Source organism: Bombus affinis, chromosome 1 (genome assembly GCF_024516045.1).
Source record: "Bombus affinis isolate iyBomAffi1 chromosome 1, iyBomAffi1.2, whole genome shotgun sequence".
In the NCBI taxonomy this organism is placed as follows: domain Eukaryota; kingdom Metazoa; phylum Arthropoda; class Insecta; order Hymenoptera; family Apidae; genus Bombus; species Bombus affinis.
In genome coordinates this window covers 16,347,315-16,372,891 of record NC_066344.1, presented here as the reverse complement: position 1 = coordinate 16,372,891, position 25,577 = coordinate 16,347,315, and the positions used below count along the sequence as shown (strand labels likewise).

Here is a 25,577-nt window from a genome sequence, read left to right as displayed (position 1 = left end):
TCCAAGATAGAAAAATGCATTAGAATAATAGATACTTTACAAAATTCCACTACATAAACCAGAGGCGCAAAAGAATTTCTATCATTAAGTAAGAAGAAAGATAGGTTATCAAAGGAATTTCTTAAAACCATCGACTAATTTTATAAAATTCTAGAACCCAGATGAAAGAAGAAATTATGACGTAAAAGGTCATAATTAAATTCTTGGAATTTCCTTTCATAATCACACTGTCAAAATTCAACAATGTAAATTGGCTGAAAAAGGATTGTAAATGAAACGAGTTAATATAATGTTGATTTTTAGAGGAAAATCAACGTCGATTAAGAACTTTATATGAAACAAATTTTCTTACTCTGTCATCTTTATCTATATGAAATAATTAATTCTCCCATTGTATTAACTTTTAAATAGTATTGAATTATTCATGACTATAATAATTTAGATCACTACTCTATTGAATATTTAATTTTATTTTGTACATTTATTTACATTAATTTTGTACATTAATTTTATTTAATTGTATTTTGTAAAAATTAAAAAATTAAGTAATCTGATTCTAAATTGTCATGATCTCCATTGGCCTAATATCAATAATACCAATAAAGAGCTACTGATAGCGCGTAAATAAATGCCGGATCTACCTATCGAACGGTTTTGCATATGAGTGCAATAAATTTCACAAGTTTTGAATTCCAAAGACATATAACAGTACGTCTGGTCACGTGTACAAACCTACGCAAATCTTATTGACAGCGTTATTCCGAATTCAGGAAATTCCAAGTTTTCGTTTTAACCTGAGATTTTACTGACTGATGCCAAATAGTATTTTAGTCGAACGAGAGATACCGAATAAAAGTAATATAATAATTTTATTCACATTTTCAATTTCGAAAGGTGAAATGTACAAGATCGAGAGAATTTTTTGTTATGGAATTCGTATTTTGCAAATAATTGCATATGATGACTTATGTTTCTGATAACACACGTCTAAGTTCAGTGGTTTTTATTTTTGTCTGTCTGACATTAACGCAACCTTATTAATCTTGGTTATGTACTTACATGCATTTACTACTTACTTGAATGTATCCGTGAAGCTATTTACAAGGACGTGTTGGTGCTGTTGCAATTTTTGTGAATAAATTACTATAAAAAGTTATTGATAAAGTTTAAACAAATATTGTATCGTAACGCATTTCTCTTAATATTTAGTTTAAAAATTGTATTAGTTTAATAATTAAATTTGAAAGCTACGTTAGTTCAAGAATCAAATTAAAAAATTTAAAACATACTAGTCTATTAATTAAATAATTAGAAATTTAAAAACTATATTAGTTTAAAAATTATATTAAAAGTTTAAATATTTTATATAGAATATTATTTTAAATTTAAAAATTAAAACTGATCCAATACTTAAATTTAAAAATTATATTAGAGTCTAGTTTAATAGTTAAATTTAAAAATTTATAGTTTAAGAATGATAGAAAGTTTACGTAAAAAAATGGAGAAAGACCCGTATTACATAATTTTGAAAAAATACGAAGTAAAATTTTTGACAGAGAATACAGAAGCCTATAATTGATTTGCATATTTTTTGAAGATTGGGGAATACATGGGTGATGTAAACGGTGAAACATCTTCGTGTGGGACATAATTTAAATGCAATTTAAAACTAGTTTAATGGAGTTTCGTATACGAATAAACTTCTTAATTTTCGAGGTATTCGTTCACTGACGTCAATACGAGGAATATTGAAAAGCAGTAAAAAGTTAAACTGGCGCCGTTTAGCCGGGCAACGAATCGTCTTTATAGACGTATAATTAGAGATTCAAATATCTGCTTTTAAAAGTATGTGAAAGAAGTTGCTTGTCACCATCTCTTCGTTTTCTCGGTAAAGCGGAATACGAAAAGGGTCGCATACCTACACCTATTTTATTGAAATACTATAAATGAGGTTGTTTTTATACTATGTCATTATTATTAAATTAATATGTATTACTATAAATTATCTTCACATGTCAGTGATGAATATTTCAAGATGAATCAAATAAATCGTAAAGAAATTTATTATAGACAATGAAATAAAGGCATTTTATACAAGGCAAATGAAAGAAGATACTCAATGGAAAATTTTTGGATAATACAAAATAATTTGCATTATTATATAAATATAAAACAGTCAGAAATATATTTCTAAATATAAAAATATATTTGACAATGTAATGTTACAATTTCAGCGATATTTGTACGCTTATAAATGATTTACATACTTAACTAACGTTAATAAACAATTCAATATCAACAAATTAAAAATCTGTATAACTTTTATAGTAAAGTAAATGTATAGAAATTTTCTTATATAATTAGAATCTACATCTGAATTTTTATATTAACATTTATTATTACATATTAACATTTTAATAACACTAATACTTCTTCAACGACGGCCATAGGCATGATGTGATTGATGTGCTATAAAATACAAATATCACAGAATAGAATAAAAAACAAAGACATATAAAAATATAATCCTAGCAAGCTTACGTTTATAAAATTCAGAGAAGTTTACATTAGGTAAAAGAGAATGAACTTTGTTTAAAACTGTAGCTTTTGATGCTAATCTAGCATTTGCATTCCATATCTGGAAAGAAGGGAGGAAAATTTTGTAGCATTGTGTTGTAGCATATAACTTTAGTTCAACTAGTTTTTACTTTGTCTAAGTCATTACTTGGACAAGATCTTCTCTCTCCCTAATAGATACAGTTACTCCACAAACTTCATCACCTTCTGCAACGCAATCAGTAAATTGTTCTCCAATAGCTGCAAGCACTATTTCTTTCCATATTTTTTCCTGAAATTATTATTATTAATATACATGTGTTAAATAACAATGACAATTCGAATACCTACAGTATCAGATTTATGGCACTTTAATCTCCATGTTCCACCATTTTGATTGACTGGTTCCTCCCATAATGGATATCTTTCATCTCTCATTAAATGATAACTATATCTGACCTATTGTAGAAAGAATTTATTTATGTTTATATTAATATTAACTAACATATTATAAAATATACTTACTTGTACAGCACTAGCATTTGGTATATTGTTGAAAACAGCCCAAAAACTTTGCACAGTGTTCACAGTATAAATCTTCGTTAAATTTTCTTTATATTCTTCGACAGTTGTGCCAGAAATAGCTCTGTCAATTTTACCAAGTCTTTAGAACTTTCTATATACACTATGAGCAAACAATGATTCAATTTTTTCAGGATTATGTTTTATTACATTTCCTTTTGTAATATAACAAAAGGCCAAAGAAAATATTATTTAAAATATACATACAATAAAGGAAGATATATAAGGAAATTATTCATTTAAACATATTATATTGTACATTACGTGCGATTTATACAATACAAACAATTCCATCTTCCTAATCAAATATCTACAAAACAACAAAAGCTGTTTCCTGAATTAATATAATAAAACACTAACATGAGATACAATTATTGTTGAATATATATTAAATCATATTAGTCTGTAGTTTTATCATAAAAATCCTATATAGATTGACGTATAATGATATAGGTTATAAATAAAGATGAAACGATACTAATAGCACCTAATACTGTTTCACATCGTTACATTGTTTTCTTGAACGTCTAACTAGTTTTTCCGTCATTTATAATAATTTTACGATATTAAAAAAAGTACACATTACTCCGATATATTTTCTTGATGTCTCATAAAAATGAAACCAAAAAGAAATTATATACGCACTGCAATAATATACTCTACATTGGATCAGTAAATTTATAAAATTGTAAGTAATTTAATCTTCTTACTTGTCTAACCAAAATGTCCAAGACGATTGCAAAGGTATTCCCGACGTTTTATGTTTCTCAATCGTTTTCACCGTTTCATCCGACAATACCGATGTTTCCAAGTCGGTCGAAGTATCGTCTTTCATTTCGTACTCTACCGCGGCCATGTTCGAAATAATGATGCATATACATAAGTGTAGGTTGCGTTGTAACGTCAAAAATCATGTGACCGAACGAAAATGATAACAAAAACAAACGATTTTGTTGTTTGAAAAATGTTCAGCGATATAGATAATCCATCTTTAAGAGAAAAAGTATGTAACGCGAATTGTATAGTTTAGGGAACTTATCGAATTTATCGAGCTTTGCGAATTTATCGACAGTTTCGAAAATTAGCAATAGTACAGATGTGGATACAGACAGATATTAGTGACATATTATTATGAGTTAACAGTAGAATTGTTTTCAATTAGTGGCTTATATGCTTTATATTAACGGTTTATATTTTTTTCGTTCCGCACTGTACAAAGGTTCAACATTATTTCAGTTCGCTCTTAAGTTTAATGCTCCTTATATACAAGGTGACATACCCTTGACAAGGTTGTCCGATAATCAACGGTCTTTGCCGATGTTATAAAAAATGATTTTTCCATTATAACGCAAACAAATTTAATAATTTTCCAATTTTCATTGTAAATTTATACTTGCAACAATTTATTATACTTATCATTGTTATAAATTTCTATTTTTTATAAGCTATAACAAGCTATTTTTTATAAGCTAAAACAAAATTTACATTTCTCTGGTATTAGATTTTAATTTATAGTGGTAGAATCCATTTATTTGAACCTGCCATGGGACAAATACTTATGTCCTTACTACTTACGATTTCTCACATAATAGTATTCCATGCTCAGATAAATTAATTCAATGCCTAGAAGTTTATTTAATCGAGCACTAATTAAAATTTTGTTTAAATAAACAGAGTGCATTTAAAAGGACTAATTACCCTCGCGCCATGTTATAAATTGTAGGGGGCGTAATAAAAACCCTGATTAATCGGTATTACAGAGCATGAAGCAGGATATTCTGTAAAATGCCAAATCCATTTTTATCGATTTTAAGAATCGAATCACTCAAGTTAAATATAATTTTTACATATATTTGCCATAGCAAATCGCTGATATAATGTGAAATCCACAATCGTGGTGAGATCTATCCTACAGTGAGTCATCTAATTAATGACTTTAGAGTATAACATACCATGGTATATTAGATTTCTGCTATGTCTTGCTTGCAATCTTAGAGGTAGAGAAATTATGTTACTGAATTATATAGTGCTGCTGCAGACGGATATATTAGGAAATAAATTTAAACTTTCCTTTAATATCGAATTTAAATAATTCATAATCTTTCACATCAAAAACTATCACTTATCATTATTATCATATATCCAATATTAGTTTCCCACCTTTTATAAATATTCAATTGTTCTTTTTAATTTTAATTTATGTACATACTTTTACAATTTAGTTAATTTTTCCAGAATTGTAAATATTTATTTACAATATATAATAAAGGATAATTAGGAATTTTTTCTTTAGTTTATATACGTTAGTATAATTAATGTATATTGCTTTACTGTTAAGAATACAATTTTACGAGTAATTATATTTATTAGCAAGAATTACAAATTTTTGCCAATTTGTTCATCTGTCAGAATGGTTTGAATGGTCTTTCTAGTGTTAATATTTAATACAATATAAAAAAATTATAAATAAAATTAACATATATATATTTTTTTTTTCATAGAAAAGTTATAAGACTGTGGCTCGTATAGAATTATGGGTACATCGCGGATTTTTATGCATTTATAGGAAATTTGATAGGGCATAATTATAAATGCATATAATATACAAAAATATGTAAAATATCCAAAATAATGCATTTACTACAATATTTGGTAGGTTAAACAAATTTCTATTTAAATTCCATTTCTTTAATTATGTTCATAAAAATATAAAAATACATAAAAGTTGTGGTCTAATTATAAGACATTCAAATAACATGCGCCAATCGACGATTCGTAAGTCGTGCGGTGCTGTACGCTTGCGTGCAGAAGGGACAGAGAAAGAAATAAATTGAGAGAGCACGTCGTAACATAACGGCAACGACATAGTCAGTCTTCTGCGAACGTTCGGGTGTTTTGGTTGTTTTGTTTGTTCATTGTCAGCCAAATTTCATGTTATTCGTTCTCAACATACATCACACATAGTTTATCCCAAAATCAATTTTATATTTCAATCCTACGCTTCGACGATTCCTATACAATACGGTAAGATTAATTAATAATCAATCTTAACAATATAAATGTGTCAACATTCATTTTTAGTTGTCGTTGCTTGTGGCGAAATTGTGATTTAACATTATTTCTTTAATAAAATCTAAGATGTGAAAATAGACTGATGTGCGCATGTGAATCTGTCATTCGTTTTAAAAGCGGATCGAAGTGTTAGGGATCTGTTTTCTCTTAGCTTTTACAATACCGTTTTCTCTTCCTTCTTAATATCTTTTCTTTCAGTTTTACTTTATGTATATATATCATGTTGCTTATCTAGGAATATAGAAATGCAGTGTAATTATACCCAAATTTGATTGGTTTTCACGCATGCGTTTATTATCTAATATGAAATTCTTTTATCACAAATTAATATAGATGTCTAATATTCTTTATTTAAAAAAAATATAATTATTTATGAATTTTATCAATTAGTAGAATTTATATTAGAAATTAGGAAAAGGATTTTATACGAATTTATACGAAATATTTTATTATAAAGAGTGTGACAGATTTAAAGACGTAAATATCTAACTTCATATTGAGAAAATGATTATTTGTGGGAACTAGGAAAACGATAATTTATATAATAAAGAATAAGGCAAGAAATAATTTATATAATAAACAATGTGTAACACATACACTTTGCAGTTGCTGTTGAGATGATAGTTAATCAAATGCTTGACAAAGCAATGAATTTGAATAAAGTTTATAATTAATATTGACTGTCACTGTCTGACACTTGTGACACTTGTGACAAGTATACACATATATACATACTGTAACAAGTAACATATACAATTATGTATGTATTATTGTAAATTCTAAATAATCCCCAATAAAAATTAGAAACAATTTACTTCAGTTAATCGAAATGAGCGTCTAACATGGCTTCCCCTAACGTTATGTTACATCTCTATATTTCCTACATTTCTAAGCATATAATATAGTTGATAGATTTAAAATTCTTGATATATATAGAGCTCGAAACATTTCTGTAAAAATTCATTAGTAATCGAAATCAGGTTAAATTGTATAGTATATGTACACTCATACTTCGAGTTGTATATTCGTACAAGTAGGTGGTTTTATTTATAGGCTTGATCGATCAATGCAACGTTGGTAATTTTTGAAGTAAATTAGCTCGCACTTACAGTGGTTATTGTCTAGAAGTGTGTTTATGGGACGATATTCAATAAAATGTGAATAGATATACATGCATGGTGTCGAATATATATATATATATATATATGTATTCCATTAATCTTCACAATCGAAAATTTTGAATAGTGATTGACATACAGTAGGATGCAAAAATAAGTGGACCTAGGAAATAGGAATCGATAAAGTTTCGTTAAATACCGCTTATTTATACAAAATGTAAAGGTTAATTTCAATTATTTACTAAATAACCTATGTAATATAACGGTATACATAAAACTTAAAGACGTAATGCTAGTATTAGATTAAACTTCATTGATATCTAAGTATACACATATATACTTACTTCCATTACTTGTTTAGTTATTTTTGTTTCCGACAGTATATATATTGTAAGTATATTCTCGTAGAAACGTAGTACAGAGGCTCTTATTTGTATATGTAAACACCAATAGGTAAACTATATATACTAAAAAACGGTTACGAGCGCACCCTGGCAATTTCTACGACCGCGTTTCACCAATTACGTGATTAACCGTGGCAAAGTCACGGTTTTCAGGTCTAGACCTGTTAGTATCGATTTTATTGAATCGTTGAGATAAAACTGAACTATTAAAAAACCATACTAATGAACTCTTCTTTGTACATTATATGATTGCATTTAACAACAATATTATTCCAACGACATTAAAAATATTGTTAATGACAAAATATTTTTTCATAAAATAATTATAAATTAGGATCAAGAGAATTAAGTTATGAAACACAGTTTTAAATTCAAATTTTGTGATAAATATATCTTACTCGATTTGAATTATGATTTTTGTATTTAGCTTGCATTGTTGGCATTATTGGTCGTACCAACATATACCAACATATGAAATTTTTAATCATCGATATTTCTCTTCATAAGATATTTTTATTTACTTTACTTACTAATGCAATAAAAATCTCTATCCGAGTTAATCTCTTATTAAATTCAATATTGATCTTGGACGTGGCCTGAGTTAATCATCGTAATAATCATGTATGGAATATATATTTACGTTATATATAGTATATATGTAGTAGTATACATGTGGTATACATTATATACTGTATACTTAAAGTCTTCCTTGCATTTGACATAAGTATTTTTCTTGTCGTGTCTATAACTCCATCTGCTTTGCTTTTTATTTTCGTTATTGTTCCTTGATACCATGATTATTGCTGGTTTTATGAACGATGACAGTGTGTATATATACACATATTATGTATCATCGACTGACACAATTACAATATAACCATCTGATACAATTTATAATTAACGAAAAATGATGGAAACAATTAACTTAGAATAATCAGGCTGAGCCTTCAAAAATAAATTTGAAATATCACTATAGTTTCCTCTGAAATGGACATGAAATAATTTTAAAGAAAGTAATACGGAAAACGCACATATGTATACAGTGGCTATAAAGTGTACATATTCTTATTTTCCAAAGAAGCGTTTTTCTATTTTGTTCTATATTTAATTCCTAAAATATCAAATTTTTGTAAGTATTACTAAATGATACAAAGATTTATTATAGTTGGGTCTAATTAGATAGTACATAAATGTAATAAATGCAGTGGTGCAGAAATATTTTTTGTAGCTACTTTATATACTATAACAGTATACAGTGTAAAAATGACGTTACAAAATGCCGTGAAAATATCCTTACGAAATTTAAGTTACCTAGTATATAAATTTTTAAGAATTAGTAATACAATTTTTCCTTTTCCCAAATGTGAAATTCGCAACGTTACATATTTGTTTCATGCAATTTGAATTTTTATTATTGAAACCACGACCATATTATTTTTGTGCGATTGAAATAAAGAAATCTGAAAAATCGTGAAAATTTCTTTGCGCCACGGTGTATGAGACGCGCATGCGCATATCATATATATGTCGGATCTTCATGAAAATGAAATTTTTCGCCACTTATGAAATTTTATGTCAAACGGTCGAACGTGTGCCCATCGTGAATTATATACATGAAAATATAAATCTTTATAAAGAGAGCTCATTACTATTTCATAAGTTAGTCGAAATGAAGTCCTGCAAATTCTACGAATCTAAGGTACCCTAATCATCTTTCCAGTGATGATAAAATGCAGTGTAGATTATAAATAGATTCATATTGAGACAAAATATTTTGCAATTTCAGATATAAATTTTTCAAATTTTTAATTTTCAAACATCTTTATTCCGAAATTATATTTTAAACTATATAATAATCAGTTGTTTATTATAATCTTTCTGCTTGTTAATTCTAAATTACTTACTGATCTCACTCAGTTAATTCTAAATTACTCACTTATCTCATAACTCCTATGAAAAATGATTCACTGTCCTTCCGGTGTCGTATTATTGATAGTTGATTAGGAACGAAAGGATAACATTTAACACGTTCCGTGCCGCATGGAGCGTATCCTCCCCACGCTGAATTTTCCATTTAAGCCATTTGGAATTTTGCTAGAGCAAATGTTCAACTATGTGTTTGTTAAAACAATTCCTTAAAAATTAAGTTTATTGCTTTGATGTCTAATACATCTTAAACAATATACTTTTTTCTTAATAATTATGTTGTTTGCGCTGTTTAAAATATTATGAGGCATAAGCAAAACTATTATTCATAATAACGTGTAGTATACATGCCCCACATCTGAACGGAAAATAACCAAAGATCGGTCTAGCACGTAACATGTTAATGAGATCGTAATCTTAGAAGATCGAATTTAGTAACCGAATCGAAGTTAGTAGCCGATTTAATTTTCGCTTAATATCGTTTTAAATAATTTTAGTTACAAATCTATGATACCTTAGTGAATATACATATAAATTACGTTCGAGCTGTTGAAAACTATAGGTATTTTATTTAATATTTTTTAATCTTGTAAATTTAGGGATTTATGTGTCTATATGAATTGTAATTACACTACTAAAGGTCACTATTTAAACGTGAATAACTTCCTCCCCGAATATACCATTCATTTAAGGACACCATTTATAATGCACTGATAATGTGCACAATAACCATTTTAATGCATAAAACAATTTTTGTGATGTAATTCGCAACGTTCGTTACGAAAAATTGTGACTAAAGAATTTAAGATAATCTTAAAATTTCGAAATATACGAATGATAGGAAAGATCATTGTGTCGTTAAATCATCAAATTTCCTTGAAAAATATGTACTCATATTATCTTTGCTGTTTACCAACATAACTGTTTTTTAATCGCTCATATGTATAACGTAATATTTAAAGATAACAGGAAGATATGTTTTGTTATTGAAATATTGATTTAAAGTAGGTGTCTAGCAATTTTTGTAGCACATTCTAGTATAGCGTTTTCTAACTTTTTTTGAATTAAGACCCCTTTTATAATATTCAAGTGATCTGGAATTCTCATAGGTTAGGAATATGTATTCTATTACATTGCATTTAGTAATAGTTTTACTGCATCCTGTTTCACTATTTAATATTATTTATCTTATAGCAATAGTTAATAGCATATAGTGATAGTTTCACTGTATCCTATTTCACTATTTAATATTAGTCATCTTGACAACATATATTACCACAAACATTTCATAAAATCGTAAGATACTTGTGAAGGTATCATACTACTTTCTAGGTTATGTTTACATGGTGATGACAGCCCTGGCACTGTTGCCATATCTACTCTTATTATGGCGCGTATCGTATGTATTTGAAGTAGATTATGATGAGGTTGGGGTTGTAATACAAGGCTGTGGTCCAATGTGTGACAACAATGGAAGGATAGGAAAACGTAGACGAATTTATACCCGAAGGGTGGGCTGTGTGAGATCGATGTATACGGTTATATGTACATGGATTTTAAATATGCTTCTGACAATTTACGAACAACGCATAACGCACGAAAAATACCAGTCGCGAACGAAATGAAAATTCACGCGAAAGTTGATGCAATGCGGTACTACAAATTAAAATAAGGTTATGCTATTTTTGAAAAAAATAAAGCTAGGAGATTGTTATATGAGCCTCTTTCTTTGTTATTAATCTCTTAGTTTGATTTCATGATTAAGTACAAGATTAATGTTTAATTTTTTAAAAACAAATTACTTCCGTGAGTTCATTTATTACCAAATAAAAAATATTAATAGCAAATTCCAACATCATCACTTTTTTCTACTTTTCAACTTATAGAGTTAACCAAGTACCTTCTGTAAGGCTTATATATATGTTTTCTTAATCCTTTTTCCATTTTCCTATTCTTTTATTTCTGGAATCTAAAGAACGTGAATATTTCGTTCCTAAAATTAGCAAGTATGTAAATAAAACTTGGTTTGCAACGAGTGATATTTATTTTCAATTATTTTGAATAATCATATGGCATTAACAATTGCGAAACTGAAATGAAACGAAGATTAAACTAAACTGAATGTTTGAAACGTGAACAATAAAGGAGACGAATAATATTAAAATAATAAAAATTCATGGGACAAAATAAGAAAAAACAAATATAGGTACAATACATACTTTTGTTTGTTAAATCGACATAGAAGCACGACTGTCTATAATTGTAGCACATGTGTTTTTTTACGCTGACACAGTTGTCAACATGACAACTATACTCCCATGTGAAACAGATTATCAAAATAGGGGGCTCGGTTTGATAATTATAACATAAAAACACTATCCACTCGAGATTATTACTTTGCACTGTGAGATTCGTAGTATATAATAATAGGTAAATGACTCAAGGTTTCTTTTGTGAAAAAGATATTATTGGAATTGTAATTTAAGTTCCAATGCGAAACTATAATACGTATATTTATTTTCTAATATATAAAGTAATAACCAAAAGCTCTCAGGCATCTTAACATAATTCGTGTTAATTTTACAGTGAAATTTTGCAGGATTTTATTTCTATGAAAAGTGTCTTTTTAGGTATACGAATATTTTTGTGAATATTTCTACGTTAACATGTATATTGAATGGATTTATATAGAGTATGTGACATTACAAACTGTTGATTCGCTACTGTTGTAGATTAGAAATCAAAATAATAAATATTTTTTAAAATAATTTTCTAGATACGAGTCTATAATCTCATATAAATTATGTTCAATATGTAACATGATCTGAAACTTTTGCAAGATTATACTATATTACTCGCATTCGATAAAAAGATTCCATGAACTTTCCTGTGAATTAACAAAAATATTGCCATCGCACAATGTTTAGAAATGTTTGCGTAACTTCGTATTGGTCTCGCTTCTGCACGCAAAGGAGGACGGGAGAAGAAAAGCGTAATAGCGCATGTCATATAACATTGCGCAGTCTAGGGAATATTAACGAAATCGCGTTCGATTATTCGATGTTGGCAAAATCGCATATAGTAGGCGAATTAAAATAGCTTATTGCAACTGAATTATATTAGAATAATTGTACATGTACTATTTATTGCAGAATCGATAATATCTGAAGTAAATATTTCACATAGCCTGTTGCTTTCACGATTTCCAATTTAATGAAGAAACGCATGAGTGATACATAGCTTGAAACTATCATAACCTTGCAAGGATTATTACTTGTGACTGTAACTGGTAAATAAACAAAAGTAAAAAATTCTATTTGTTCAAAGTGCTAGCGTAGTTGCGAGGATTCTTTCGATTGGCGGTTTTATGATTGACTCGTTTCCAGGATAAAAAATGGAATGTTATAGAAGATACGGGATATCAATATCTTTTATAGTTGCATAATTTCACTGTAATGCTATTCGGTTAGAATGTAAGAAACCTGTCAGTAAATTTTACTAGAAGTAGGTTCGTCGATCATAAGGCATCATTCATCTTCTTTTTGACATAATGCGACCTTAACCTAAATTGTATTCTTGATAAGCAACTTCTTAACTTTAAGATCAAGAACTGATAACTAACATTTATTATGGCATGTTCAATCATTTTCATATAGATATGATTACAATCCACTTCAAATGGAAAGAAATTGTAATTACATTCGAATATCTTAAAAATTTCACAAAAATAGAAAAATTAAACCATATCAGAAAAAGAAAAATATTACGTAAATATTAAAAAGTCCTAGAGAATGATGTTTTCTCTAATTTACTAGCATATATACAGATATCTCGTTTATCTACATATATTTAAGAAACATTGAGTACTAATAAGTAGATATTTTTCTTCTTTATAATTACATTCTTGATGTTCTTTTAACCAACTCGTAAATAATTAATATAATAATTTATATATCAAGAAAAAAAAATAATAAATATTAATAAAAAGAAGAATCCTGTTAAATTCTAATACTTACATAACATAATATAATATCTTCTCTATCAATTAATTGATATGACATTGATATTTGTCATTACCAATCCACCATAGTCGAATACAACCATGATATTAATTGCACTCGTTAAAGTGAAAACACGGGGCATTCAGGGGACAACGAAGAACGTCGTCGACATCTCAAACATGTTACCGAGAACAACCATGCACCGTTGTAAAACTTTCTAAAAATATGATGTGAAATAGGATTTGCTTTCTTCTCCGGAAACAGAGTGAAAGCGATTCCTCTTTTTAACACTATTCATTTCTAATCAAAGTTCAAACAAATAGAAAATGAGAAGCTTTCATGAAAAAAGTTCATGAAACAAAATGTAAGTGGATTGTAGGTTGTATTTTTTTTATAGTAAAGATCGTAATTTTAGTTCTAGTTTTTTTATTATTTACATGTTGGAATGGACAATCATAATAGCTTTTAAAGAACTTTATTATTTTTATATTTGAAAACTAAATAAAAATTCTACAATAATTTTACTATTTGATTAAGACATAGACTTGGCACCTATAATGGTACTTAAAAGTTTGAGGTTAGATATATTTTTCACCTTACATCTCAGAAGCTATATTGTAAAGTTTAACTAACCATATGTAAATCTATAACATTGTTTATTTGTCGTACTGTCCTTTTCTATTTGATATGAAAGATCGTAATTTTAGTTCGTTTTTTTATTATTTGCATGTTGGAATGGACAATCATGATAGCTTTTAAAGAACTTTGTTATTTTTATATTTGAAAACTAAATAAAAATTCTACAATAATTTTACTATTCGATTAAAAAATAGACTTGGCACCTATAATGCTACTTAAAAGTTTGAGGTTAGATATATTTTTCACCTTACATCTCAGAAGCTATATTGTAAAGTTTAACTAACCATATGTAAATCTATAACATTGTTTATTTGTCGTACTGTCCTTTTCTATTTGATATGAAAGATCGTAATTTTAGTTCGTTTTTTTATTATTTGCATGTTGGAATGGACAATCATGATAGCTTTTAAAGAACTTTGTTATTTTTATATTTGAAAACTAAATAAAAATTCTACAATAATTTTACTATTCGATTAAAAAATAGACTTGGCACCTATAATGCTACTTAAAAGTTTGAGGTTAGATATATTTTTCACCTTACATCTCAGAAGCTATATTGTAAAGTTTAACTAACCATATGTAAATCTATAACATTGTTTATTTGTCGTACTGTCCTTTTCTATTTGATATGAAAGATCGTAATTTTAGTTCGTTTTTTTATTATTTGCATGTTGGAATGGACAATCATGATAGCTTTTAAAGAACTTTGTTATTTTTATATGTGAAAACTAAATAAAAATTCTACAATAATTTTACTATTTGATTAAGACATAGACTTGGCACCTATAATGGTACTTAAAAGTTTGAGGTTAGATATATTTTTCACCTTACATCTCAGAAGCTATATTGTAAAGTTTAACTAACCATATGTAAATCTATAACATTGTTTATTTGTCGTACTGTCATTTTCTATTTGATATTAGTTAAAATTCTTTTAAATATCATTTTTAAAATATAAAGAGAAAAATCGATCTTAAATTTATGTATAGTACTGTGTATGTATGTAATTTATTACTGATTTATGTATAATGTATACTGATGTATGTACATTTATTATTGATTTATAAACCCTCTTTTTTAGAAAGTTCCTCAATTTGTTCAATCAATGTCTAATAGTTTGATGAAAAAATTTCAATACTGTAACATTAGAAACTATATAAGAAATTTATGTTTATTACGATAGTAAGCGCAATAGAATGATGTTAGAACTATTATGATAACGAGTATATTTAGTAGATAAGTTTTTGTAATTTTTGAAGGGGAGTTGCTAAATTGATTGCAAAACCTCGACCAGAATGTTATTTTGCGCAAGTATCTCTTCACGGATGAGATAGATACTTTCTATCCTTTTCACGGAATATCGAAATCTTTGTAATTTTCAATCGTCCCTACTTCTTAAAACAATTGCATCAATCGAATGTGCGCATTAAAGCGGACGTTCACCGGAATGACCTCGATTTAAGCTTCAATGGTGATTCTACATAGTTCGGTGATGTAGCGATTTCGAAGTTCCTATCACACACAGCATTAAAGTATTATAACATATAGACCTGGGTTAAATGTTTGTTAATTTTATTCATATATAAAGAAAAGATTTTTGTGTAAGCAGATTATTAAAAAACGTTGGAAAATGTCAATATTATTTTTAAATATAAGCAGTTAACTTTTTAGAATTATAAATGTTCCGACAAAGTTATAAAGCATAACCAACGCTCGGTGATTAAATGATTCATAGTTAGCATAATTTAATGATTATAGTCACACATAGTAAGATATATAGTGGACGTTTGCTATTGTCTACTACTATAGTCAGGTACAGCATACAGTAGATATTATCCATTCAATGGTAACACAGTTCAATATCAGTACATAGTTATAGTAATGTATAGTTAGCTATAACTAATTATAGTTGATATAGTCAACTCTTATCGTCAAGTGTTGAGCAACTAAAGTTGCTGTCGCGCATAATTTATAGCGAACGCTCGATATTGAAAAACTGAAGTAACTATAGTCATCCATAGAGAACAATGGACATTTAGCGTTTAAGTGTTTGAGGGCACAGTTGTCGTTCAGTGACTATAATCAAGCATAGTATTCGTTAAACGCTTAACGTGGGATGTTTATGCATTGTCAGGCACAAACAATATTCTATGTTAGATATTTATAGCCATGCATAGTATGCTCATAACGCTCAACACTGGAGATTATTGTCACGTATAATATTCGTTAAACGCTCAGCATTGAATAACTATAGTCGCGATAGGATTCCTTGAACATTCACCATTGGATAATTATAGTCGCATATAGTATACAATAAATATTCAACACTGAGTACTTATGGTCATGCAGAGTACGCAGTGAATGCCCAACCTTGGCCTTTTATAGATAGAACAATGGAAATATTTGAATTTATTTCTTTCAAATAATTGTTTAATAAAACAAATAATTTTTTATTATTTCGGATGATAGAATACTATCTTTGTTAGGACAGGATTTTAATCGTAAAGGAGGGTATGTTGAAAGATGGAAAAGTAATTTGTTTCGGCTGAATTCATTCAGGATACGATACGGGCAAGACAAGCGCGATACGAAGTTATAGATAAATGACCTCGGCTCCGGGTGCTTTTATATGTACATATGAATCAGAGAACTTGTAGTTCAAGATCGTTATGCTTCTGTGATTAATCTGTTTTCCTCAGGATACATAACCATGAAGTCTTCTATCAATTACAGGGTTATCAATAATTGATACATCCTTGACAAATCTCTTTAGCAGTATCTTCAATACTATTCGTTAATTCGTTACTTACTATTTATTATTCGTTATTTATTATTCACTTCCTTTGTTCATTCTCTTACAGTGTTTTTAATACTCCAATATCTTTTTTACTCCACCTATAGATGTATCTACCAGAATTCTGAAATTTTTAATATCGTATCGTAACTAAGATCTTCTTTCCCGAATACTAAAATTTTCTAGCATTTGTTCGTCGCGTGAAAATCGCTATAAAATTCATATTTATTTAATTTTTGCTGTTGTGTACATTTCTTATGACACATATTATGAATTCAAATTGTTCTGGATGCTTATACTTGATACGAACTGATTGTACAGCAATTATTATATAAAAATATCGTGAATCATAATTTATGAATCATAATTTATGAATCATACGTTGCAGTAAACAGAATTCGAGTCATATAAAGATATGTAACATATCCATTTATATGTAAAATATGGAAGACATACGTAACATAAAAAATATGTACAATTTGCGTCAAATTCTGTAATCTATTAATATTTCAGTGAATTTCTAGAATCGTTCCTTTCTCTTAGATTTCGATAATTTTTTAATATGTTACGAAAATCAAGATTTGAACAATTTTTTTCTAAACGTGTAATTGCATTATAATTTTTATTATAATATATTTATTAGAATATATAATATAATATATATTATATACATATTAAAATATATGTTTATTATAATATATTATTTTAATTGTTATAATTGTATTATAATATATTGTAATATAATATATATCTTAAATAATAATAATAATAATATATATATATATAACATATACCTTTGTGTAGTAATTGCATTATAATTTTTATTATAATATATTTATTAGAATATATAATATTATAATATATATTATATACATATTAAAATATATGTTTATTATAATATATTATTTTAATTGTTATAATTGTATTATAATATATTGTAATATAATATATATCTTAAATAATAATAATAATAATATATATATATATAACATATACCTTTGTGTAGTAATTGCATTATAATTTTTATTATAATATATTTATTAGAATATATAATATTATAATATATATTATATACATATTAAAATATATGTTTATTATAATATATTATTTTAATTGTTATAATTGTATTATAATATATTGTAATATAATATATATCTTAAATAATAATAATAATAATATATATATATATAACATATACCTTTGTGTAGTAATTGCATTATAATTTTTATTATAATATATTTATTAGAATATATAATATTATAATATATATTATATACATATTAAAATATATGTTTATTATAATATATTATTATAATTGTTATAATATAATTGTATTATAATATATTGTAATAGTCTCGTTTAGTTTTCGAGATATTTGGAAAAATTTGCAGGTACCACTACAGTGTGTGTGTGTGTATATATACTATATATAATCAGTTTTAATAAATTAAATTTATATTATATAATGAGATACATATATTTTTTATTTATATAATTTTATATACAACGAAGAACACCTAAAAGTTTATTGACTTTTATATTAATCATATGATCATTTAATATAACTTATTCCTTTAACTCTCTTTTGTTGCCAGGCTATATAATGTTAAATGATTTGATCATTAACACTTTACATTAGATTGTTTGAAGTTACAATTTCTTAATTTTCAAATGTATAATTCTAAATAATTTCTAGAATAATTTTTCAATAATTTTAGAATATTGCAATTTATATATCTTCCTCAATGCCATTCATAATATTCATCGCTTAAAATACGTATTCAGTTAAACAAACTGACACTAGTATAGAATATTCGAGACGTGGTAACTTTTGCTATCTGTGCATTTTTAAGTTTCTTATCACACGTTTTCCGCGTTTCGTGTTTCATGACTTCTTCGCTCAGGATTATCTTTCAGTCTTCGTTGCTTTTTAGTTACTCGCAATAAGAAATGGTTCATTCACAAAGAAATCGACAAGGCAAAATGCTAAGACATCGAAAAGACAAAATAAAGTAATGAAATGATGTGTAAAAATTGCGCAATTGCAATATTATTAAAGAAGCTTATTATATATGTAAATATATTAAAATTATTATCAAACAAACGATAAAGTAAGCTGTGAAATGTATGCAAGAAAAGAAGTTTTGCAATTTGAGAAAAAATTATTTATCTACTTATTTATTAATCATAATTATAATTATAAATAGTTTATCTATTTGTTACTAAATCTAGATGAAAGAAGAAATAGTAAATACGGAACGAGAAAAACATGTTCAGTAAATTTCTTGAATTTCTAGAATAATAACCACGATATGAATACGATAGAATTAAATGATGTGAATTGACTAGAAGAAAAATTATAAATGAAATGTCCTGAATAGGTTGAAAGAGTTGAGCTATGGGTAGTTGATGAGGTTCAGTTTGCTGAATAAAAGTAACATTTCGCTGCGTCACTACAACGTCAATTGGTTTATTGTCAAAACGACATTAGTGGAGGTTATGTAGAAATAATTCATGAATTCTGATGCTATTCGTGTTACTTCTCGAGCATTGTTTTATTTTTATATCTCATAAAAAATTCGAAAGAGGAGATTACTATAAACGTGAGATTACTTATTGCTAAGTAAATTTTCAAAATTTTATTACAAGCTTTGTATTGTTTATATAAAATTGGAAATTCGGACAAGAACTGATACCTGACTTAACACTGATGTATAATACAAATCGTTAGAAACGAAAGAAAGAAAGAAAGAAAGAAGGAAAAAGGATGAAAGTAGCAGCTTCTCAATAATTACAATACAACAAACCTTGAACGCATAATCAGTGACGTTTGCCGTTTATTCTTCTCGTTACTGGGCAATCAATATATGTATTATATTCGAGACATTTATCCGCAACTACAAGTAATAAATCATCGTAATCAGTTTCTCTCATTTTCTCTCTATCTCCTTGAATTTACAATTTGAAATAATTGGAATTAATTCACTTATTAAATCCTGCCTTTCAGCTTTGATTTGCATTTCTGTTCTTTTATTGTATATTTTGCAGAAATTTTTTTCCTTTTTAGTGATTCTTATTCGATGAATGCGCTGCTTTATGCAATACGAATGTACGAGGTTCGATTCTTAATAACACGACCATATTTTGTACCATCCGTTCGTCTTGTATTTTTAATTCTCCCGATGATTTTTATAGATATAACGTAATTTATTGTCACAGGGTTAATGAAATCTTAACAATTATTACATAAAGGTATATGTTATATATATTATTATTATTTAAGATATATATTATATTACAGTATATTATAATACAATTATACTATAACAATTATAATAATATATTATAATAAACATATATTTGAATATGTATATAATATATATTATAATATTATATATTGTAATAAATATATTATAATAAAAATTATAATGCAATTACTACACAAAGGTATATGTTATATATATTATTATTATTATTATTATTTAAGATATATATTATATTACAATATATTATAATACAATTATACTATAACAATTATAATAATATATTATAATAAACATATATTTGAATATGTATATAATATATATTATAATATTATATATTCTAATAAATATATTATAATAAAAATTATAATGCAATTACTACACAAAGGTATATGTTATATATATTATTATTATTATTATTATTTAAGATATATATTATATTACAATATATTATAATACAATTATAACAATTATAATAATATATTATAATAAACATATATTTTAATATGTATATAATATATATTATAATATTATATATTCTAATAAATATATTATAATAAAAATTATAATGCAATTACTACACAAAGGTATATGTTATATATATATTATTATTATTATTATTTAAGATATATATTATATTACAGTATATTATAATACAATTATATTATAACAATTATAATAATATATTATAATAAACATATATTTTAATATGTATATAATATATATTATAATATTATATATTCTAATAAATATATTATAATAAAAATTATAATACAATTACTACACAAAGATATATATAACATATATCTTTGATAATAATAATATATACATAATATATATCTTTGTGTAGTAATTGTTAAGACTTCATTAACCCTGTAACAATAAATTACGTTATATCTATAAAAATCATCCGGAAAATTAAAAATACAGGACGAACGGATGGTAATTGTTAAGATTTCATTAAGCCTGTGACAATAAATTACGTTATATCTATAAAAGTCATCGGGAAGATTAAAAATACAAGACGAACGGATGGTACAAAAAATATATATATATATTGTTATACTCATTTATATGTAAATCCACAAATTAACTTAAATTGTAGATTTGTATTAAGTATGTTGTCTTCGAAGGTTTCTTTTATCGACTGAGTATCCGCATTCATTTCAGCTGCTCGCTCCCACCATAAACACTTCTTTTGTGTATAGGTTGGAGTGTGTATGGAAGATGAAACCAATAATGACGTGTCTCGATCGTCACGAATCTATCGTGAATCTCATGAAAAAGTTTTATGTTGATGACTAGACTATTTCTGTAACTTCGTGTTTTTATGAATAGAATTAATGAAATAGAATTTTGGATGAGATTGTTTTATTCTTATGCAATATTGTTCTTTATATATTTTATATGAGAAGCATACGGCTAAAGCATACGTTGTTTTTATCTTTTATAGAAGAACACAATTTCATATCTTCATGAATTAAAGAACAAAATTAAACAAATGGTATTTTAATGGAGATTTTTTTCATACTGTAAATATCACACCAAGTACTATATTTCAGGTGTTCTGTATATATCGTTGCACATTATGTGCATTCCATAGATTTAATAGATAAGTTTCCAATTTCCTATAAAACGAAGTTAAAATATTCATTTCTAAAATAAAGTTTTCGTTGAGCAAATAATCAAGAACATTTTTACGGTACTGTAGTTGGATTTTCCCTTGTATTGTGTCTAAGTTTCAACATAATCTTAATCTTAAGTACCAACGTATTCATACGTATTTGATTTATTTACGCTGGTTCTATATTTTCTTCTAATGTCTTTTTTTACTTTCCTTAATGTTTAGCTTGGTAATTGTGGGGAAACCACGCAAAGATAAATATTTATTATCTTAACTATGATTGACGAGCATTTTATTGCAATTTTCTAACAAAACTTATTACATGTCAATATTGGAAATGTTAATAATCAATGTTATAAAGATTATTTCTATTATTAATATTGCCTTTACTATTTTTTTATATTATATTGTAGTTTTTATTGCTATTTCTATTGTTTTATTACTTAACGAAAAAAAGATGACATCTATAGTTCGTTTTAGCAACATTACAGCGTGTTACAAATTTATGGTTAGAATTTCTATTTCAAGGATACGTTGTGCACCTTACAAACATTTTCTCGACCTTCTTATGATTTCAAGTCGGTTTACTTATTATACACATAGTATACATGTACATACGTATATACAAGTATTATGCCACCAATTCCAGCGACCATTAGTTTTATAATACTTTCATTACTACATCAGATGAAATCATATTAATCCCTTCAAGCTAAATCGGTGATGTACTTTCTATAACGTTACGTAACCTCAAAGTGTAATAATATTTTCAACGTAATATAAGTAAAATAAATTAAGTTGGACTAGAAAATTAAAATATTTATATAGTCATATATATTAGTAATTAAAACTATCCACCTTTAGCATATACTTCTCCTAATGAGTTCCAATAAACAATAAATCAGGATTGAAAAGATATGACAAAAATAATTATATGCATAGAAATACGAAGGTGTATAAAAATAAGCAGTTTGATTATTATCTTTTTTATATTATTATAAAAATAAAATCTAAGTATACGAAAATGTACAGAATGCACATAACGTAGAAAAATAACTAAACTAAACCATTCGTTGCTACATTCAATAGACAAAACAAATGTTTACTTAGGTACTATGTAAAGAACGAAAGTGCCACAAAACCCTATTTACCGTATAAACCTTCTGGTATAGTACTGGAACTGCGACATATTCGACTAGAATGATACTTTTTAGTTGTTTTTGCGTTCGCTGAACCGAAAAATGAGGGTCTTTTTCACATAAACAAGGCGCAAAAAATTTTGATCAGCCTGTTGATGTATGACGTCCTTATGAATTTTACCGACTCTTTTTTTACAATTTGATATCCTTAACCTGTTTTGATAGCGTAGTGGATTAAATTTGGATTATCCTTTATTTTCTGGAATTGGTATGGCATTGGCTGTGCCATAACTTTGCCGCTTACCGCTTACCGCTCGATATGAACATGATATTATGCGGATTTTTATAATTAATACTTAAGACCTCGGTCGACCAAATGTTTATAAAGCCGAATTTTCAAAATTGCTCATTGCCATGAAAAATGTCCTCATTTTCGGTTGTAGCGTCCTAAAGTATCTCTCAGAGTACATATTCAGTATAAAAAATTTTGTAATCCGGATACTATACTTTATCAAAAATATGGATAATTTGCAATGGATAATCACATGGATGGATAAACATCCGCAGTCTAATTATTATTGTCTGTATAGTATAGTGACTATAAAAAATATTTGCACACTGTTGACTTTGCTATGTCATTTACATACTGATTAATAAGGTCCAAGTATATTAAATTATAATTGTCATGTCATTTGATAATATGTATTTTCGTATAACTACAACAATTTGATATTAAAATAAATTGTTTAAAAAATGTTGGAAAATAAGAATATGAATATCTTTTCCAAACATTGTATATTTAATTGTACTCCGTTAGAAGTCGTTAGTTCTAGTGATCAAAGAAAAAGATAAGGATTATGAATTATTAAGTTTATTTGCATGTTCAGATTGGTTTTTCCATATCTGTTCACGTTATCATTTAAAAGAATGTCATTATAAGTATGATGCGAATGTATTAATCATACCTATGTATGTTTTGCCTTATTACAGAAGATCACGTGGCTTAATAATGTGCGAACAGTAATCGGTTGGAAATCAAAACTATCGGGACTCGACCAATCGAAAGGGAGGGAAGAAGGACAGAATCGTTGGTGCTGTGTTAGACATGCGATTACAGACGTGAATCGTGGTCAGAACGAACGCAGCGACACTCGTGGAAAGAAACCCCAAACGTAGTTTATCGAACGATGACCACCTCTGCCCACTGTTCTCCATCCCGATCGTCGTTAAGCTGCTGTCAGGTCGAACACAACAGCCGCGATGACGTACACGGAGTGACAGTTGCCGCGAAAGACAGTTATTTCGTAGAAGATAAATATTCTTTCCCCAGAAAGCCCGAGGTGGACCTCGCTTTTTACGACGTCCGATATAGAGTAAAAGAATGGACCATTCGACAGTTAAGACCCAGTAAGTTCACGTTATTTTTTCTATGTTATTGTGAAAAACTTAGTAGATTAGATAAAATGTCTAATACGAATAGACACGTATCGAACATTTTAAAACTGATGTGAATTCATACATATATAGAAAAATAAATTAGATTTTGAAAGTATGTATAAAGGGATCATTCAGTATTTTAGAATTGTTTGACGCTATTTGTTTCGTTTTATTATAAGGAACCTAATGCATAAGTTATATACAGCCATGTATTCCGAGAAGCGAAACATTATTATTACCAAATAAAAAAAAAAATCATAAGATAAAGAGATTAATTACAATAGATAATTTGATAGATTCAATGAGTTAACGTAATTTTTTCTATTTTATTATGAACAATTTGATAGATTAGGTCAGTGGTTCTCAATCTGTACTCCTGAGGATACACCGAAACACTTTTATGGGTACACTACAGTCATTAATTACTTATTAAAATTAATATAATTTTACAAGGTTTTCTAAATGTCTATGTCATTTTTTCTATGTCTATCGATATATGTAATTTATACAAAATTTAATGCGTTCTCAAATATTTTATTTTATCCCGGTTGAGAACCACTACTCTAAAGCATTATTTTTCCCGCTATAAATTCTCCCCGAAAGAATACAAAGCCATGGACGAAAGTAGGTTAGTTGTGGTACGTCAAATGTGCATAGATCCCAGCATCATGATGATGCATGCTGCATGACTACCGGAACTCCTTGACCGGATGTCGAGCACTTTGACGTCAACAAACCAGGTTTTGTTACATTTCATTAGAATTATATCATACAAAGAGCTTCGTAATTCGAATGTCGAAAGGAAATAAAATTCAGAATACGAAATATCTATATAAATCGAATTTCTTATCGTTTATTCAAGATCTAATGTTAGAATTTTAATATAATGTCTATTGTATTCAATCCGAATACAATGATTTGCGTTGCTCTTCATATAAAGTGAGAATAACAAATTTCTATTTTTTTTTACTGTGACGATAACTTTATTGCAACGATGTCTTAATGTTCAAAATCATCCTTTA

The 25,577-nt window shown here is 27.0% G+C and overlaps 2 protein-coding genes across 5 annotated transcripts in view; one reads left to right on the top strand and one right to left on the bottom strand.

The window, feature by feature from the left end:
• Positions 1-2,183: 2,183 nt before the first annotated feature.
• LOC126920963 (eukaryotic translation initiation factor 4E type 3-like) lies at positions 2,184-4,332 on the bottom strand. Of its 2 annotated transcripts, XM_050732032.1 has the most exons (6): positions 3,849-4,330; positions 3,082-3,202; positions 2,908-3,015; positions 2,726-2,848; positions 2,542-2,638; positions 2,184-2,469 (listed from the first exon to the last, which is right to left on the bottom strand). In XM_050732032.1, the coding sequence occupies exons 1-6, from the start codon at positions 3,992-3,994 to the stop codon at positions 2,435-2,437; spliced, it is 630 nt and encodes a 209-aa protein (XP_050587989.1). In that variant the 5' UTR covers positions 3,995-4,330; the 3' UTR covers positions 2,184-2,434. The 2 variants fall into 2 exon arrangements, with proteins under 2 accessions (XP_050587989.1, XP_050587979.1); XM_050732022.1 differs by having other exon boundaries at positions 2,184-2,638; positions 3,849-4,332.
• Positions 4,333-5,979: 1,647 nt separating this feature from the next.
• The window catches only part of LOC126918335 (ATP-binding cassette sub-family G member 1), a 35,580-nt gene continuing 15,982 nt past the window's right edge, over positions 5,980-25,577 (top strand). For 2 of the 3 annotated variants that reach the window (XM_050726114.1, XM_050726134.1), the window contains exons 1-2: positions 5,981-6,162; positions 24,109-24,525. In XM_050726114.1, coding sequence (XP_050582071.1) covers positions 24,306-24,525 — 220 coding nt within the window. In that variant the 5' untranslated portion in view covers positions 5,981-6,162; positions 24,109-24,305. Of the gene's footprint in view, positions 6,163-24,108; positions 24,526-25,577 lie in introns of all 3 variants that reach the window. The other variant, XM_050726124.1, reaches the window with a different exon arrangement.